Here is an 18495-nt window from a genome sequence, read left to right as displayed (position 1 = left end):
ATGGCTAAACAAGTGTCAATCCCTGTCCTTGCCTCCTAGTACTACCAATGCCCCGCACAGTAGCCCTGCAGTGTCCGGCTTTTTTCCTGCTGCAGGTCCAGGAAAAGCCTCCTTAGTTATGCAGTACACATGTTATTTTCTGATGGTGAAAAAAGTAATTTCTCTACTTTGGGTGAGTTGAAATACTTTTCCAATCCAAATGTCAGGTCTGCTTAAGCAGCTGCTAAAGGAAAGGGATTATCCCAGTTCCTACTTGGGGCTGCTCCCACAGAGTAAAACCATAGCTGAGTGCCAAGACTCTGACACCAACTCCTTTCTCAGCATTATAGGCCGGTATCCTGGGATCTGACATGAGCCATTAGGAATTTCTTTAGCAGCAGCCGACTGGGAAACGCAACTGCCAGTGTTAAAGAAACATGTTAAAACTCATTTTTTTTTTACAGTAAAAGTCCCAAAGATAGACAAATATGCTGAGTTGACTCATATCCCTCAATATAGAGGAGTCATCTTGATGGTGACACTCATCCTGACGATACTAAGCAGGTGGCCTATTCAGTCAGCCCTGGGATTCAGAGCCAGTGGAACACAGTGTGTCTTATTATGTCATCTATGCGGGGAAAAAGTGGATGGAGGCTCCAAGATCCCCAGGGTTTTAGTTAAAAGGAAAATGTGATTCTACAGTAGTCACTAAACCAATAGAAGGGAAATAAGGAGTGGGCATGATAAGGGCAGGGAGCAGGTGCAAGTCAAGTCTCTGTTAGCTTGGAGTCTGAAATAGACTCTCAGCCCCAGACACAGAATCTGGGAGCTATCTCCACTGTCATTCTGATCATCCTGTCTTGTCAGGCAAACTCCAGTTCCGTTCTCTATGTTCTACTTTCTAAGTGCCCACTGGCTCTTCGCCTTGTGGCTTAGCCATTTCTGCCCGGGTAGGAACAGGATGAGGAAGTATCTCAGGATATTTCTTACCCTCTTCTCTCTACCCCCCATAAACATTTACCCCTCCCCCCCATGCCCAGAATCTGTTCTTCCTTGCTTAAAAAAATTCAAGCCATCCCTGACAGCTCGCTTCTCCCATGAAAGCTTCTTTGACGTTTCTTTTTTCCTAACACATGCAACTTGTACACCTAGAGCTAATGGGCACACAGACATATTCTTTTCTATCTAATGTGCGCTCACCTTTTATCCCCAAATAGATTAGAAACTCCTGGAGGACAGAACCATATCTTAAACTTCTTGAAATCACATGTCTGATTCTTCTTCTTCTTCTTTTTTTTTTTTTTAAGATTTTATTTATTCATGAATGACACAGAGAGAGGCAGAGACACAGGCAGAGGGAGAAGCAGGCTTCATGCAGGGAGCCTGACGTGGGACTCAATCCCGTGTCTCTAGGATCAGGCCCTGGGCTGAAGGTGGCGCTAAACCGCTGAGCCACCCAGGCTGCCCTCCCCCCCTTTTTTAAAGATTTTATTTATTTATTCATGAGAGAGACAGAGAGAGAGAGGCAGAGACATAGGCAGAGGGAGAAGCAGGGTCCCTACGGGACCCCGATGTGGGACTCTAGGATCATGCCCTGAGCTGAAGGATGCTCAACCGCTGAGCCACCCAGGCATCCCCTCACATACCGGATTCTATGACCTAGCAGTTAGTGCAGCTGGGTACAGCTGGGGTACTCAGTGTCTCTGCAGCCTGGGGAATTAAGGAGCCCAAAGCTGGTTTCTCAAGAGGATGGCATCAAATCAGCCTTGCTGTTGGGCCTCTACCAACCTTTCTGCTGATTCTAAGAGCCGACTGCATGCTTAGAAATCAAGTCCCTTTCCCGCAACCCATGCTGTATCCTATTTGTTCTGGATTGAGTGTGTGCTCTTCATCTGTCCATCCTCCCCCCACCCTCCCTGCCCAAGAACGCAAATCCCATCTCTGAACCACACATTCTGAGACTCAGTCCCTGCTACCCACTACCCAGAGCAACTAATTAGAATTTCAGACTGCCCAGACCTCTCTACCATGTGGGGTGTGCTCCACCCACCTGTAGCTCATCTCTCACCCTCCCTGGCATTAACCAGCTAGCCCATCTCTCCATCTGACTCTTTCTGCCAAGACCTTCTGGAAACGCCGGTCTTGCTCCAGGGCTTCTGGCTGGTCTCTGAGTCCTTTCCACTCTGCCCTCAACTGAGCCATCATTCCGAGACTAAAAAAATACCTCAAAGTTTGAACCAAACACACATACACACCCATATTCACAAATTCATTTATCAGTTGAAAAGATTTCCACTACCTTCCTAAATTAATACTCTCCCTCTTCTGACATTTCTCATCACTGCTAAGTCTTCCAACATCCAGCTTGGAATTCTCTTTAAATCAAAGGAGATCATTCACTCCAACCCTCTTATTTTATCCACTGTCTCTATTTTACAACCCTACATTTATGCTTATTTAGAAGCCAGTGGCACAAGATTTTTGCTAATGATGACTTTACCAAGGAATTCTCTTTGTCTGTTAGTAAATTACTATGGTACTAGAAGACTTTATAGTAGGTCTCAACTTGGTAATCAGTTACCACCAAAATGCATTGATTGCTAAAATGAGATAATTTCCTTCTCGGCCCCTGAAAGGAGACACATACAAATTCTTTCTCCCTCCCTCCCCCTCCCTTTACTCTCTCTCTCTCTCTCTCTCTCTCTCTCTCTTTCTTCCTCAATGAGATCAGCCAGCTTTCCGTCTGGAACAATCAAAATACCTCCCAGCTGGAATGACAGCATCATTTTATTGACACTGAAATAGGAGAGTGATAAAGCAAGTCGCAGCAGGCACAGCAGAAATGCACTGCTTTTATGATTCACATTTCAGAAATGATGCCATGAGACCCAAAATGCAAATCAGAGTTTGTTATGTGTTGGCAAAAATGTAGTTAAGGGCAGTCACCTCAACTGAACCTTTCACCCTCTGGAGGAAGCAATACCACTCCCGATCCCTGCCTCACTGCAAGTGGACAACAGATTTCCTACAACCATTCCCTCACTATTCTCTCTATGCTGGGATCTGGCTAAGAAAATTGCAGTTTTTCCTAGGTGATCTGGTGACAGCTTTGGAGGTACTAAGGAGAATTGCAGTGGAAGCAGCATCTTTAGGATTAGGTCTCATCCAGCCCCACGCCTTGACAAGGGGTTGCCTTTGTCCACATTCTCCAAACCCAGAATCCATGGGGGTAGGGGGTATTGCAGCTCTCCCTGCTTTCCCCACTGTAGGAAACCCTTATGAATTGCCTCCCCCTGCAGGTTCCTATAGCTTTCCCCCTCACTTCTTCCTTTGATTTGTCTTCTCTTAGACCCATGTAAGGAAAATGATGCTGGGTGAACATTTTATGAGCCCTGTAACTATAGGATAGTGCCATTGGCAGGGAAACAGGATAGACTCACAAAAGATGGGCAGGAGTCCTGGAACCTCAGTGAGATCTTTGCTGTCAGGGTGTTATAAACTCTCCTTAAAAATGTTTTTCAGCTCACGGCATCTACAGAGCAACTTAGACTTCCTTGGTGAGAAGCTGCTGCTTGCATGTAAACATCACCACATCTGAAGTCTTATTCCTGGACATCGGTTATGAGTCAGTGAAAAGCCCCAAATGATCTATGTATCACTTGCTCTCCTGCACTTTCAGTTTATGTCACAAACTAGAAAAAGGACTGAGCTCAATTTGCTGGAATCTCCCTCATGACAGTTCATTTTTATTTTGAAACAAGTGTTGGTAAATGTTAATGCTAGAGAAGAGGCTTACAATAAATAAGTAGAAATGAAAGCAGAAATAAGGCAGTTCACACAAGCTCAATTTCCATGACTCTAAAAATGTTGCTCAATCAACAGCACAGCCCGACCAGGAAAACCAGAACACTTTGTTATGGGCAGAATTCTAACATGGATGCCAAGATGTCTGGCCCCTGGCATGCTCAAGCCTTCTCCGAGCTGGTTGGTCAAACACTAACCTCACTCCTGCTGTGAAGAAATTTTGCAGATGTAATTAAGTTCCCAAATCAGTTGACCTTATGATAGGGAGTTTGGCTGGCTGGTCTTGACCTAATCACATGGCCCTTTATATCTGGATCTAGATGTCAGAGACAGAAAAAGTCCAAGATATTTGAAGTCTGAGAAGGATTCAACAAAAGGGAGACACTCCATTGTTGGCTTTGAAGATGGAAGGGCCAGGGAGCAAGAAGTGCAACAGCCTCTAGGACTGCTGAGAGCACATCCCCCCAGGTGACAGCCAGTCAGGAAACACAGACCTCAGTCCTCTAGCTGCAAGACACTGAATTTCATGACAACACAAATGTACTTGGACAAGAGCCCTGAGTTCAGATGAGAACACAGCCTGGATGACTCCTTGATCCAGCCTTGTGAGAATCTGAATGGAGAATCGTGCTTTTCCCAGACACCTGACCCATGGAATCTGTGAGGCAATACTGTCTGTTGTTTTAAGGTGTTGAATTTGTCATAATATGTTACTCAGTATAGAAAACAAATGCATACTCACAAATGGTTTTAAAGCTTTTTATCCAAGACCAAAATTAAACCTCCCCTGGCGAGAGACCTATCAGCCTGTCAACTACTGTGAATGACATCCATCATGCAAGCCCCTCGCTACTCAAAGTGTGATTCATGGACCAACAGCATACACATGGCCTGGGAGCTGATTACAAATGCAACATCTCAGGCTCCATCCAGATTTTCTGAGTCAATCTTCATTTTAACAAATCCCCTATGAGTCATATGCATTTTAAAGTGTGAGGCACTGGTTAGCATCCTAATTCAGAGCTGAAAACCTGGAATCAGCAAAACTTCGATTCTCCACATGGCCCCATAGTTTTACTGACTGTGGCCTTGAACAAGTTTCTTAACCTCTCTGAGTCTCTATTAATCTATAAAATGGAGCAAACAATAGTACCAACTTCACAGGGTCATGGTGCAGATTAAATGGAACAGTATGTAAAACACATTAGCCCAGTGCCTCCTGCCACACAATAAGGGCTTGATAAATGTTGGTCGTTATAGGATTGAGTGCCAAGAGTGGAGTGAGTTGAGTCTAAAGGGGCAAACCCTTTCAATTAGAAACATGCAGGATCACTGTGACGAACGTCCTCCTCTGAGGAAATATATTGTCACAGACTCCTCAGAGGCTGCAGAAGGTCATGACCTTGCTTTTCTACCTCAGTAAGCATCCCCTGACCCCAGGCAGAATCAGTCATGCCCTCCCATCACAAGCACTGACTCCTGTAACCACCTGTGTCTCCCAGCCTCCCACCCACCCCCCCACCCCTGAGAGGTCTCCCCTACCAGCATTAACCTATTAACCCCATTGGGCTCCACCTCACTTAGCTAATGATATCTGGCCAGAAACCATGGAGACGGGTGTTGGAAACCCCCGAGCAGGTGGTGTCCCTGGATATCAGTGACAGCTCACCCCACAGAAGAGATGAATGGATATGCCAGCAGCAGAGCTGCTGTGGCTGGTTTAAAAGAAATCTAAGGTTCTTTTCCTTTCTGCCGGAGGGAATGGTGACAATGACCTCAGCAGCGAGTATAAGGACAAATGAACATACTGGCAATTACAAATGGCCAGAACAGGAGAGAAGTCATCTGCCCTAGGCTCTGAGAGGTCCGAGAAGTCTGGCTCCTCCTCCTGGTTTCTCTGTTCTTGGCAAACACTCCTCTCCCTTGCTTTATCCTCTGAGCCTGAGCTGAAGAAATCTCTATGGTTCAATATAAATAATGAGGATGGTATTGATAATAATAATAGCCCTCATTTGTTGAGTGCTCCAAGTGCCAAGCACTTCTCATGAATTATTTATACTCCTTATAACAACTCTGTGGAGAAGACATTATTATGTTTCTTTCTAGTCAAGGAAATAGACTCAGAGAGGTTAAGTTGCTTGCCTAAGTTTACATAGCAGGTAAATGCTTGCCCTTGGATTGAAACCTGGGCATGCTTGGCTCAGAAGCCTATGGTCTCTTCACTTTGTCCACAACATAGCTGTTGTCCTGACTCCTTTAATAAGCTCCTGACCTTCTTCCTGAACCCCATCCTTGGATCTTTGATGCTACTGCCAGTAGACTCCTACAGTGCCTTTCTCTTGTCCTTCCCAGGTGTGTACCACCTTTGGATCCTGTCTTCTCTGCCCAGATGCCCACCTGTCTGGCCCCTGGACAAATATAGCATACACCTCTTTCTTGTTGTCCACGTGGTTGTGATCTATGGGGTTCCTCATCTCGCTGTTCATGGGTGTGCTGGCTGGGCCTGCCCAGTAAAGAACTAGATGTACACTCCTAGACTCTGGATAACTGTCCCTCCCCTGGGATCCCACCTCACAAGTAGAGTCTCCTATATCCTCTAGCCTGGCTTATGATTACAGAAGAGTGTTTCCAGGATGTTCCAGGTGTTAAAGTAATTAAATAAGGAGGCCATTAGATTGCGGTGGCTCTAATGCCTTGGCCACCTACATAAGGAAACCAAAATCTAAGCCAAAGCAGATGCACTCAAACCTGAGAAAAAGAAACTTATGAACAACCAATCCCAAACAGCCAACCAGGCTTTCCCAAATAAGGGAACTGCTTAAGCTATAGCTAACCAAATAGTATCCTTGCTTTGCTTCTTTATCCTCTCTATAAAAACCTTTCCCCTATCTTCTGTCAGTGGAGTGGCCCTGACCATCATTGGTTTGGCTCCCAATCGGAGAGGATGTATGCTCAAATAAACCCTTGAAAAAAAAATTTTTTTTTTTTAAATTTTTATTTATTTACGATAGTTACAGAGAGAGAGAGAGAGGCAGAGACACAGGCAGAGGGAGAAGCAGGCTCCATGCACCAGGAGCCCGATGTGGGATTCAATCCCGGGTCTCCAGGATCGCGCCCTGGGCCAAAGGCAGGCGCCAAACCGCTGCGCCACCCAGGGATCCCGAAAAAAAATTTTTTAATGTGCCTCAGTTTACCTCTTAATACAGGGAAATCACTCTACTTAGGTTCTGGTTTCTGCTCCTGTTCTACCATGTCTTGAACATTCTTTCTCTCTTTCAAAACCACATTTTACGGTTCAGTTCATACCTGATTCAAAATCCACTCTACAGCTCACAGAATAACACCTTGATCTGGAATCATGTCCCTTCACAATCTGGCCTCAATGACACTTCCAAGTACCAGCCCTATTTTCCAGCCAACTGTTCCCTGTCCATTCTCTGCCATTTAATGCTGAGCCTTTGCTTCTCCACTCTGCCAGGAATGTTCATTTTCTTTGCACCATTTCTGTATTATCCGAGATCTAGCTCAAAATCCATCTTCAGCACAAAAATGGCTCTACTCCCCCCAGCTGGAAATAATCCTTTCCTTTGGGTGATCTGCTGTGGTACTTTATTTGTACTTCTCTGGTGACACAATAATTTTATACATTTCACCATAGGTAAGTATGTACATAATTTTTCTTCTCTTTTAGACTGATTTTTTCCTTTTGGGTAGCATTACAATGCCTAGGAAATGCCTTGATAAGTGCTTGCTATAAATCTATTGATCCATCAGCTGTATAGTAGATGAATGGGTGGATGGATGCATGGAAGGGAGGTTATAAGTATTGAAACTCTGGCTGGGGTTTTTCACCAGGCTGCTATGACAGGAGAAAGGCTGTGTCTGTCAGATAAACAGGCCATCACAATTATGGAAGAGGATGAAAAACTTAACCATGCTGGGGGTAACGTCAGACCGGCATGTTCACTCTTGTTGTTGTTGTTGTTGTTTTAATGTTTACTAGGCTGTATCAGTAGGATAATTTAAAATATGAGTAAAAGAAAACCCAACTCTTCAACCTAGCTTCCATGGCCAATACATTTATTGGAATGAATACAGGAAGTCAGAGATAAGGCGAGGGGTCAGGATTGGTGGCTTCAAAGCCTCTTTCCATTTCTCTACTGTCCTGTCCCCATCGGTAAGGTAAGTTGCCTGGTTTGGGGAAGTCTTCTAGTAGTTATTGGACTAATTGTCTCCCTTTTTATATTATGCTATTTTTTTTTTAGATTTTAAAAATGTATTTAATTGAGAGAGAGTGGGGGTGGGGAGAGAGAACAAGGGGAAGAGGAGCACACTCCTTTCTGAGCAGAGAGCCCAATTTATGGCTTGATCCCAGGACATTGAGATCATGACCTGAGCCTGAGCTGAAGCCAGACACTTAACTGACTGAGCCACCCAAGCACCCCTATATTCTGCTAACTTTCTATGGCTCTTTTTTAAGAATAAGGAAGCATATTCTCTGGAAGTGCCTAGAAAACTTCTCTTTGTGACTCTGGCCCAAATGGGCCTCAGCCAGCCTCATCCAGACCCATTTACTGGTAGTGGGGATAAGGATGGGGCTCAAACCACTGAGGGCCCACCTGGACTGTGGTAGAACCCACATTGGAGAGTCAATGCAAGACTTTTTACACAGCAGACAGTTTTATGGGGGCCACTCCCATTAAGGGTTTGTTCTTATGAACTTATCATTTTTATTTTTTTAGATTTTTAAAAATTTTTATTTATGAGAAACAGGGAGAGAGGCAGAGACACAGGCAGAGGGAGAAGCAAGCTCCATGCAGGGAGCCGGACGTGGGACTCCATCCATGTCCAGGGCTGAAGGTGGCGCTAAACCACTGAGCCACCAGGGCTGCCCTGAACTTACCATTTTAAACAAGCAGTATACAGTGGAAAATGTATCATCCAAAAGATCTCATTGCCCCAGATATTACAATGTATCTGCTGGTCTAAGGGTCCTTCAGTGCTTCCTGTGCAAATACATGATTAGTTAGTAGGGTTAATTGAACACATGCTGTCTGGATAGTATTATTCTAAGCACTGTGCAAAGTTAGAAAAAGGATGGAATGCAATGACTTTTTAAAAAAATAGAATGAAGGTTGAAAAAGTAGTTCTCTTTTAAAGGCAGCATTAATTCTACTCATTTACTTTCCAGAATGTAGAATCTACTTAAGTCTCTTCCTTTCTTTGTTCTCTCTTGTTTAACTGTCCCTTTTCTTTCCCTTTTAAGATTTTATTTATTTATTTGAGACAGAGTGAAAGAGAACAGGAGTGAAGGGGGAGAAGCAGACTCCCCACTGAACAGGGAGCCTGACTCAGGGCTCTATCCCAAGACTCTGGGATCATGACCTAAGCCCAAGGCAAACACTTAACCAACTGAGCCAGGCTTTTCTTGTTACTACTTTTGTTCTTTTATTCTTTGCTCATTTCAGGAAAGCAACATAGTAAAGATTAAGAGTGTAGAATCTGGAGTCAGGCTTCCAGGTTGGGAATTCTGACTTTGAGCCGAGCTGTGACTTTCTAGCCAATTACATCATTGCTCCAAGCTTCCATGTTTCATTGGTGAATCATACCTAATAATTACACTTCCTTGGATGATGCACATGGAAAGTGGTTAATAAAGGTTAACTATTTTAATTTCCTTCTTCATTCATTCTTTTTTGATTGTGCCTTGTTTTTGTATCCTCTTCTTCCTTGCTATATCCTAGAGTGATAGATGGTTCAGAAATAGAGTCAAGGTTAGAGTCACAGAATCAATTTTCTAGGGAGGAATAGAATGGAATCATTTCATTTCTGTCTCTTCTCTTCATTATAATCAGGGTATTTAAAGAGTGAATATAATTAAGGCAAAGATGAACATGTGCAAAACCAGTTGAAAGGCATACATATGTGCTACATATGCGAGCAGAAGAATGTTCTAGTTCCTACAAGAATCTTCCAGCTGACAATTTCAAATTCAAAAAGTTCAAATTCAAAATCTAGGCCTAGTTTGCTCAACATGGCTTTACTTCCAGAATATGGTGACCTTCCTTTATCTATTTTATAGCTGCACACTGCTCCCCTGACCCTGGCCAGCCATCTGTAAATACATCCATTGTTTAGAAGATGATCAATTGGAAGAGTCCGATTAAAGCAGTACAGATCTATCATCTTGGTAGAAAGCAATAACCACAATTGAAAGCACATGCTATCATGGTGGCAGGTTAGTGTGATGATTGCACATGAAGAGAACACAGACCGTCATCATTGTAGAGGTTACAGAAGACCAATCAGTTTGAAGCTATAGATTCTACAGCAGTTGAGAGCTCACAGCAAAGACCACTCCTGTGTCCCTTGTCTTCAATGTCCCAGCTCTGCCCAGAAACCATTTGGAGAATGATCATCTATCCCTCGAGACCAGAATGCTGTAGACTATTAACATTTCCTCTCCACAGCAGCCACAAATGCTTCTCCACTGATTGTTTCCACTGCCTAGAATATTCTTCCTCTAGATACCCATAGGGCTAGAACTATCACTTCTTTCAAGGCTTTACTCAAAAGTCACCTTCTCAGGGATGCTATCTAGCCATTCTATCTGAAATTTACCACCCTCCAACATTTAAAGATCCCCTTCCCTACTTTATTCTTTTCTCCTTGGGCTTTACAAGTATCTACTACACAATATAGTTTAGTATATGTGCTGCCGAAGCGAGCACCACAATATAGTTTACATATTTATCTTTTTTTTAAGATTTATTTATTTATTCATGAGAGACAGAGAGAGAGAGAGAGAGAGGCAGAGACACAGGCAGAGGGAGAAGCAGGCTCCATGCAGGGAGCCTGATGTGGGACTCAATCCCGGGTCTCCAGGATCAGGCCCTGGACTGAAGGCAGCGTTAAACCGCTGAGCCCCCCGGGCTGCCCACATATTTATCTTATTTATTTCCTATTTTCCCTAATAGAATATAAATGGCATGAAGGAGGGGTTTGAGTCTCTTTTGTTGATTATATTATCCCCAGTGCCTAGCATAATGCCTGGCACATACTTGGCTCTTAATGAATATTTGTTGAATGAATGATTTAATGAATTTGTGTGACTAATTGATCAGTATATCTGACTTCCCTCCTAGAATGTGAGTTTCGTGAGACCAGAGACCAAGCTTGTTTCTCCCACTGCTATATTCCTAGAGATGATCACAGGGCCTAGCAGGTAGTAGATACTAAGTACAGATTTTTAAAATAAATAATTGAAAAATACCAATAGTGCCAGAATTGACAGAAGGAATGTATTAGAGGGAACATGGTCATGCAGATGTCTTCATAGCTATGAGGCTTCCTAAACAGTCTCCAAATTAACCTAAAAGTAATATTGGGTATTGTCAGGAGTCACTTTCCTTGTATACTTAGGGTCCGACAACTTGAAATAACACACACTAGCATGTGGCTACCACCACTGCTTGGAGTTGGGGTTCTAAAATCATATATGGAAAAATTACATTAAAAATCTCTTTAATCACTCCTACGGTACAGATTACACTGCTCCATGCATTCTGTGCCATCTCTTAGTAAGTTCCACACAGCCAGTTTTCCCCCAGATTTAGAACAGATGGCCATGGCTGTTTCTTTGGTTAAGCACCAGATGAAGTAGTTGGCGTGGATTTAAGGGCCATATTGTTGGGGAGGAAATGACATATATGTATATATTCATCTGTATTTTTCTTTTATTGAACACATAGTCAACTTTGAACAACTTACATACTTGTGTACTTAACTCCATTGTACTATTTGGTCCTCGATGGTATCAGATGTCTTTATTGTTTATTGCGGAGATAGGTGTGTAAAGGAGGTGGGAAAAAAACCCTTTGGAGGTGTTGCAGTAGTTGGCATGACCAATAGAAGAATATCAACCATCATGATTTTCCAAATTAAAAAGAAAAAAGTCTTTTATCTAAATTGTATACAGAGTCTAAATCCCTACAAAAAATAATAAAGAGCAGGTATGAAGTTCTTCCTATGTGCTGGGTACTAGGTTCTTTATGTATATTGTCTCAATTGACCTGCCTCATAGCAACCCTTTAAAGAAGGTATTATAATCCCTGTGACCCTGCTATGATTCTTCGTAACAGCCAGGCAGGCACGCAGGCTTGGCCCATTCCCAAAAGAACACATTTAACTGTAGCCAGTGATGGAGACACTCTGAGCCCTGGATATGATACAAACAGTTGTATCCTTTTCTCTTGAATTGTCTTTCAGTCCACACCAAGGCTGCCTTATAGGGATGCTTAGATACCTCTTCCCCTACTCCATAAAAGTAACTGGGGTAGGGGCACCTGGGTGGCTCAGTTGGTTAAGCGTCTGACTCTTAATTTCATCTCAGGTCTTGATCTCAAGGTTATAAATTCAAGCCCCGAGTCGTGTTCCTTTACTCTCAGTGTGGGAGCTGGGTATGGAGCCTACTTAAAAAAAAAAAAAAAAAAAAAAAAAAAGGGAACTGGGATATTATCTATTAAAAAAAAATAATAATAAGAGTAAATCACCTTGTTCCAAAAGTCCTGCATTTTGGTGCTCAATTTATTGGTGGGATTAGAAAAAGAGAAAAAAATTCCATTTTGATCAGAACTTATCAGTTACTTCTAAACCAACTCACTTGAGGGGTGGAAAAAAATATGGTCACTTCCTATGTTCCTCTTTTGAACATGTTCTCTACTCAGTGCCCTATTTTATATATTGTATAAATTTATTCTTCAATCTGTGTTCAATGAAAAGACTACTAATATAGCAGCATTGCTTCAGACAGGCATAATTGGAATATTCCACCTTGCTCATATTTTATCCCTCTTCTTATGTTTTTTCCTTAGCTTCAGTTTCTTCCACATCTCCCCAAAACATTTTCCATATTAATCATCCATATGGTCTATGTTGTCAATATATCTAAAATTTCTATCATTTTCCCTTTCTTTCTTTTCTATCCCCTCTTCCTCAGGAACCTGGCTTCATCCTACCACCAGACATTGTGCTCAAACCAGGGATGAAGAACTCTACTTGGCCACACTAGTGAAGATGGGAAAGGAGCAAGGGGGAGAAGGCAGAGATGTGGCAATGCTGCGTCTCAGATTTATAGAGGATGGCAGTGGTTCCCAGGGACTGTAAGTAGTTTTCCTCATGTTACTCAACTAGTAAGTAGCAGAGCCAAAAATTGAACCTGGGTCAGTAAGGCTTCAACTACCTACTGTTTCCATTATACCACATTATACAACACCTACTGTTTCCATTATACCACAGTTTTTAGAGGCAGCAAAATCCCATTAAATGCAAGTTTTGAGCAACAATGATGGCCAGTCTTTGTGTAAACAGATAGAATCTTATATGATTCACTAAATGGGTTTGGCAGTGTGACCTTGGAAATAGGGACCAGTGAAGTGAAGTCTTTCCTCAAATCATCAACGGCAGGAATGACCAATGTTTACTCTGTACACAGGACCAAGCTAGATGTTTTGAAGGAGACACAGGGCATCCTATAAGGCTGCACTGAAGAGACAGTCTAGCTCCAAGAAAAAGTTATGCCTTGTAGTAGTCAGGGCACCTCCTGGAAACAGAGAACGTATTCAAACTGTACAATTAAGAAGGGTTTAAGGGACTAATATATTTCTTATGGTACAGGTGAGGTTTAGGAAATTGGGGAAGGAACATGCAGTGAGTGCCCTGGGATCAGCAGTGGGATTCTGTTACCTACTCCCTCCCGCCCCCCGCCCCCCACACACACACATGCAAAGACAAGGTGATGGAGCAGAGCATAGCTGTGTGAAGAGGAAAAGCTATTCTCCTATCCCAGGAGCTGTGATCTCCAGGAGGGAGAAGCAGCCAACCTATGGAAATCCATAAGGGAGGGGGCCACATTAATAAATCTCTTCAGTATCCTGATGATGCTTCCCTTAGCCAACCCCCACTAGAGGCTAGAGGGCAGGCATTGATTCTACTCATAAAGACCAGTCGTCCAGGCACAGCAAAGAATGAGAAAAGGTAAACAGTGAATCTGAAAGGAGAAATGAAAGATAATTTCATAAACCGGCATACCATTTAAGTGTCTTAAAGAGGTTGCTAATTACAGAAGTATTACTGTAAATTATTTTGTGAAGTAATATATTCTTTATGCACCTTTATGTGCCATTTTTATATATCCTGTTGTTCTCCTGTTAGGTTAGTTTCAAATAAGAATGGCTCAAGTTAAATATTGAACTTAACTGACTTCCTGGCTCATCCCAAGTGTAAGGCAAGGTGAACCTAAGCCTTCTGAAGGAGCACATTTCAGTTGTGTTGCATGAACAATGTTTTTGCTCCATGCTTTTCCCATTGTACAACTTTCTTTCATTCACTCAGATTTTTCTCCATTATTTTAAAACTTTTTCTTTCCTACATTTTTGCCCTCTCTTTCCTCTAACAAAAAAGGCTGCTTGGCTCACACCTCTATCAACAGATGCTTGGAAATAATGCACCATGCCAGCTTTTCAAGGATTTTCCTCTTTCCTCCCTCCCTAGAGAAAAACAAAAGGGTAAGGATAGCTCGAAGGATTGGATCAGAATGTTGTTTTACTGGAATTTGCAGCTGTTTCTGGATTGCAGAAGTCACTGGAGGGGAACAATGTGCTTGGGGACTGGAGGAAATGCTTTGGCTCCAATCTGTCCCAAGTCTTCTGGGGAGGAGTTTTCTCATTGTTCCAGAGGTTGCTACTTAACGAAGATTTTGCATCTTTCAACAGAGAACTGTGTGGTGAGGGAAAGGAAAGAGTATGACAGGAACAAAGAAGGCAAAGGCAAAAAAGTAACTGACCTTTGGTCAGTGTACAAACCATTCTCTAGGCTCTGGCTTAAATGTCTGGCTGATGAAAGCGTTGCTATTTCTTTCTTCCTTCTTTCCTTTCTTTCAAGATCTTGTTTATCCATTTGAGAGAGAGAGGGAGGGAGCACATGCATGCAGGATAATGAGGGCAGGGCAGGCGGACAGAATCTTCAAGCAGGTCCCCCCTCCCTGGATGAGTGGGGAGCCCCATACTGGACTCAATCCTGCAACCGGTGAAATCATGACCTGAGCAGAAAGCAAGAGTCCAAAGCTCAACTGACTGAGCCAGTTGAGGCTAACCTGATGGCTAACCTGATGGCTCAGGCACCCCTCACTATTTCTAAGAACTTAAGGGCTAGGGTAAGTCAATGAAATTTCCATTTTCACCCCACAGGAAAAATAAAGATGGAGTTTATATAGGCAGGTGGATCTAGTTGATGAATGAATGAATGAAAATATTCCAGTGGCAGATTTTTGAATATTTACATAAGAGATTCATTGGCTTTTCATTGTGTGTGAAAGGCTAGACTGATATGTGTGTTACTGGTTCTATAGATATATAGGACAAATAAATCCATATATACCTTTGCACTCATATGTATGTATTTCTGGTATTATTTGAGGAAGCCTCTGAAACTGTATTTTCCTCCTGAGTACTATCGCTGCCATAGATCCTGTAATCTCTATGGAAGGAGTCTGTAAAATCTTTTTTAAGTTAGGCAAAGATCAGGCTAGGTGGACAGCAATGGAGACTTACCCATCATTCATTCCGACTTCTCTTGGTAGATATTTCAGTTTACTTTTGGGTTTGCATATATTCTTCCTTACTGATTTTTTTTTAAAGTTAGTGCTATGTATTGAATGTATCTCCCTAAAAACACACGGAAGTCCTAATCCTCAGTACCTATGAATGTGACCTTATTGGAAATAGGATCTTTGCAGAGGATCATGTTAAGATGAGGTAATCCAATGTGTCTTGTGTCCTCCTTTCTGAAAATGGCAAATTTGGACAGATAGACAGATTTAAAGGGAAGACAATGTGAAGATTCAGGGAGGAGAAAGCCATCTACAAGCCAAGGAACACCTGTATCTACCAGAAGCTAGAAGAGAGACAAGAGAGATTCTCCCTCAGAACCCCAGCCCTTCCAGCTCCTTGATAAGTCACCCATTTTGTGATGCTTCGTTGCAGCAGCCCAAGGAAATCAATACAGATTAGGTCTGATGAAATCTTCTGGCGCAATCTTTTGATTTCTTCAGATTTTATTTATTTATTCATGAGAGAGAGAGAGAGGCAGAGACACAGGCAGAAGGAGAAGCAGGCAGAGGGAGAAGCAGGCTCCATGCAGGGAGCCCAATGTGGAACTTGATCTGGCGCCCTGGGCCGAAGGCAGGTGCTAAACTGCTGAGCCACCCAGGGATCCCTCTTTTGATTTCTTCAAATAAGAAATTGAAATTTAAAAGGTAAAATGGCTTAGAGTCACAGAGCCAATCAGGGATAGAGCACTAAACTTCCACATCATTCCTCTACCCATTGCTATAACTGGGCTGATTTGTATAAATGACAACAGGCTTCCACTGCTGCTCAAGACAATGGAGAAATGACATCCCTATCTTCTAATATAGATGCTACTAGACTTGAACAGTTGAAACAAGACTTTGGCATCATTAACATGGAGTAGAAATGTTTACTCTGCGACTCTCAGTGTCAGTGGATTTCACTCAATGCTCACTGACTCGTCATTTAAAAAGCTACAGAAGCTTGAAGAGATTGTTAGTGGGCTATATATCCAGATTATGCCTCTATATGAAAAGAGGTAACTAGGGAGGCACTTCTTGGGAAAGTCAAGGACAATTTCACTTACATCTGGTGGCTTGTCTTATAAGAAGCTAAGGCTCTGGGGAAGCTGTTTGAGTTCCTGAGCCAGGCAAAGTTGTAAATGGTGAGACTCAGAGTAGGAAGGAGCACAGCGTGACTGCCCTATTCCCCTTCAGCTTCTCCTGGGCCACCAACATCCTGCCTGGTGCTGCTCTTCCTAGGTGGTGGGGGATGGGAGGCTCCATGAATCTCTCCACACTTGACTCTCTGATCCTTTACTCAGTGCTCTCAGCGCCCCATCCCCAAGTGCCCATCTGACAAGGGGAGTCAATCCTTTTGCTTTTTCACTCTCTGGATGCTGACACAGCATGATGCTATGAGCAAAGTGAGGCCTGCTGAACAAGAATTCACCTGAGGAAATTTGAGCATCTAAGCTGCCTTTATTCAACAATACCTGAACCCGGCAACATCTCATCTAGCAAATAGAGGGAGTTCCCAGCAGCTGTACAAAATGGAAAGATGTTGGGAGGAGGGATGGGTTAAATGGTGATGGGCATGTAGGAGAGCACTTGTGATGAGCATTGGGTGTTGTAGTGATGAATCACTAAATTCAACTCCTGAAACTAATATTACACTATTATGTTCTCTGACTGGAATTTAAATAAAAACTTGGGGGAAAAGGGGGAAAAAATAAAGTGGAAAGATTTTATAGGCGGAAATGGGGCAAGACAAGGAGGTTATTAGCAAGAGAAAAAATTGTTTCAGGTGAGGTCACCTTCCCTCAGAGTGGGGACAAGAGAGGGTCTTATGCCATGACTCAGTGGTGCTGATCAGAAAATTTCAGACTGATTGGTTAAAATTCCATTCCTAAACTGCAGTTAGGTATTTGGTGTTGATGGGACTTAGCAAAAGTGACTCCATTTGGGGCCAGTTGTTTCTTTTTAACAGGATTCCACCGAATTAAGGGTCATTTATTATCTTTTCCTAAGCTTCTGGCTTGAAGAAAGGCCTAATTCAAAGAGCAATTGGGGGAATCCTAGGTGGCTCAGTGGTTTGGTGCCTGCCTTCAGCCCAGGACATGATCCTGGAGTTCTAGGATCGAGTCCCATATTGGGCTCCCTGCATGAAGCCTGCTTCTCCCTCTGCCTGTGTCTCTGCCTCTCTCTGTGTGTCTCTCATGAATAAATAAATAAAATCTTAAAAAAAAAAAAAAGAGCAATTGGGATGTGAGAGAAGGGATAGGGGTAAACCTTAGCCCCAGTGAGCTGGATGGAGCCAAATGAATACGGATACGTCCATGGATGGACAGACCCATGACGCCAGCCAACCAGGAAGATTCCTCTCAAGGTGAAACAATAAGAACTTGTAGAGCTGAGGTTTTGTGTACAGTTATGACATTTGCCAGAAAAAAATAAAGGGAGGGAATAAAGAGAGAGAGGTGGAAGAGAATGAGAGAAGGTCTACAAGAGGCTTGTCAGGATACAGAGAAGACAAGTTTAGATCAGGAATTGGTCTGATTCATACAGATGTTATTTTAATTTTACTGAATGGGTTTGCTAGACAAGCTGACTCTCACATTTGCAATTTTCCTAATCTTTTATATGAGCACTTCCACTGCCTTTCAGGCTCTGATGGAAAATTAGCTTCAGTTACATTTCATTAGATGAACTAGCTTCAGCGAGCTCTGTGAAGTTGGCCTCATAAATCAGCTGCTTCTTTCTTTAATCATGTATCCTGCTCTTTCCTGGATTCTCTCTTGCTTATCTTTTCCGGGCGCAGAGGGAGCCAGGACCCAGCACAGTGTGCTTGAGCACGGCTCCGACTCTTATCACCAGTTCTCCCTCCTATCGTCCTTTCTCCTTGGCCCTTTCTCCTTGGCCCTCCTTTCCAAGGCCCTTGCTCTAGTGGAATGTGTTTGTGTGTCAGATGCTACTTTGTGATCAACTCTGCCCCCAGACAAGACTCCGGGCCAGATCTTATCTAGGTGCTTCTGTGGGTGTCTCTGTCTCTGCCTCCAGACTTGGCGTCTTCAGGCAAGAGTCAC

The 18495-nt window shown here is 43.0% G+C and overlaps 1 protein-coding gene across 11 annotated transcripts in view; it reads left to right on the top strand.

Moving 5' to 3' along the window:
- Positions 1-18495, top strand: part of LOC144320837 (uncharacterized) — a 41273-nt gene that overhangs the window by 16340 nt on the left and 6438 nt on the right. For 4 of the 11 annotated variants that reach the window (XR_013386473.1, XR_013386469.1, XR_013386466.1 and 1 more), the window contains 2 exons: positions 3502-4471; positions 12782-12944. Coding sequence is in view for 1 of the 11 variants with exons in the window: in XM_077909827.1 (XP_077765953.1) it covers positions 5994-6135; positions 12782-12944; positions 14245-14348 (409 nt within the window). In the remaining 10 variants the exon portion in view is untranslated. The other 7 variants (XR_013386470.1, XR_013386471.1, XR_013386467.1 and 4 more) reach the window with 5 other exon arrangements.

This window comes from Canis aureus, chromosome 9, assembly GCF_053574225.1.
Source record: "Canis aureus isolate CA01 chromosome 9, VMU_Caureus_v.1.0, whole genome shotgun sequence".
Taxonomy (NCBI): domain Eukaryota; kingdom Metazoa; phylum Chordata; class Mammalia; order Carnivora; family Canidae; genus Canis; species Canis aureus.
The sequence above is the reverse complement of the archived record's forward strand: the minus strand, read 5'-3'. Positions and strand labels throughout refer to the sequence as shown.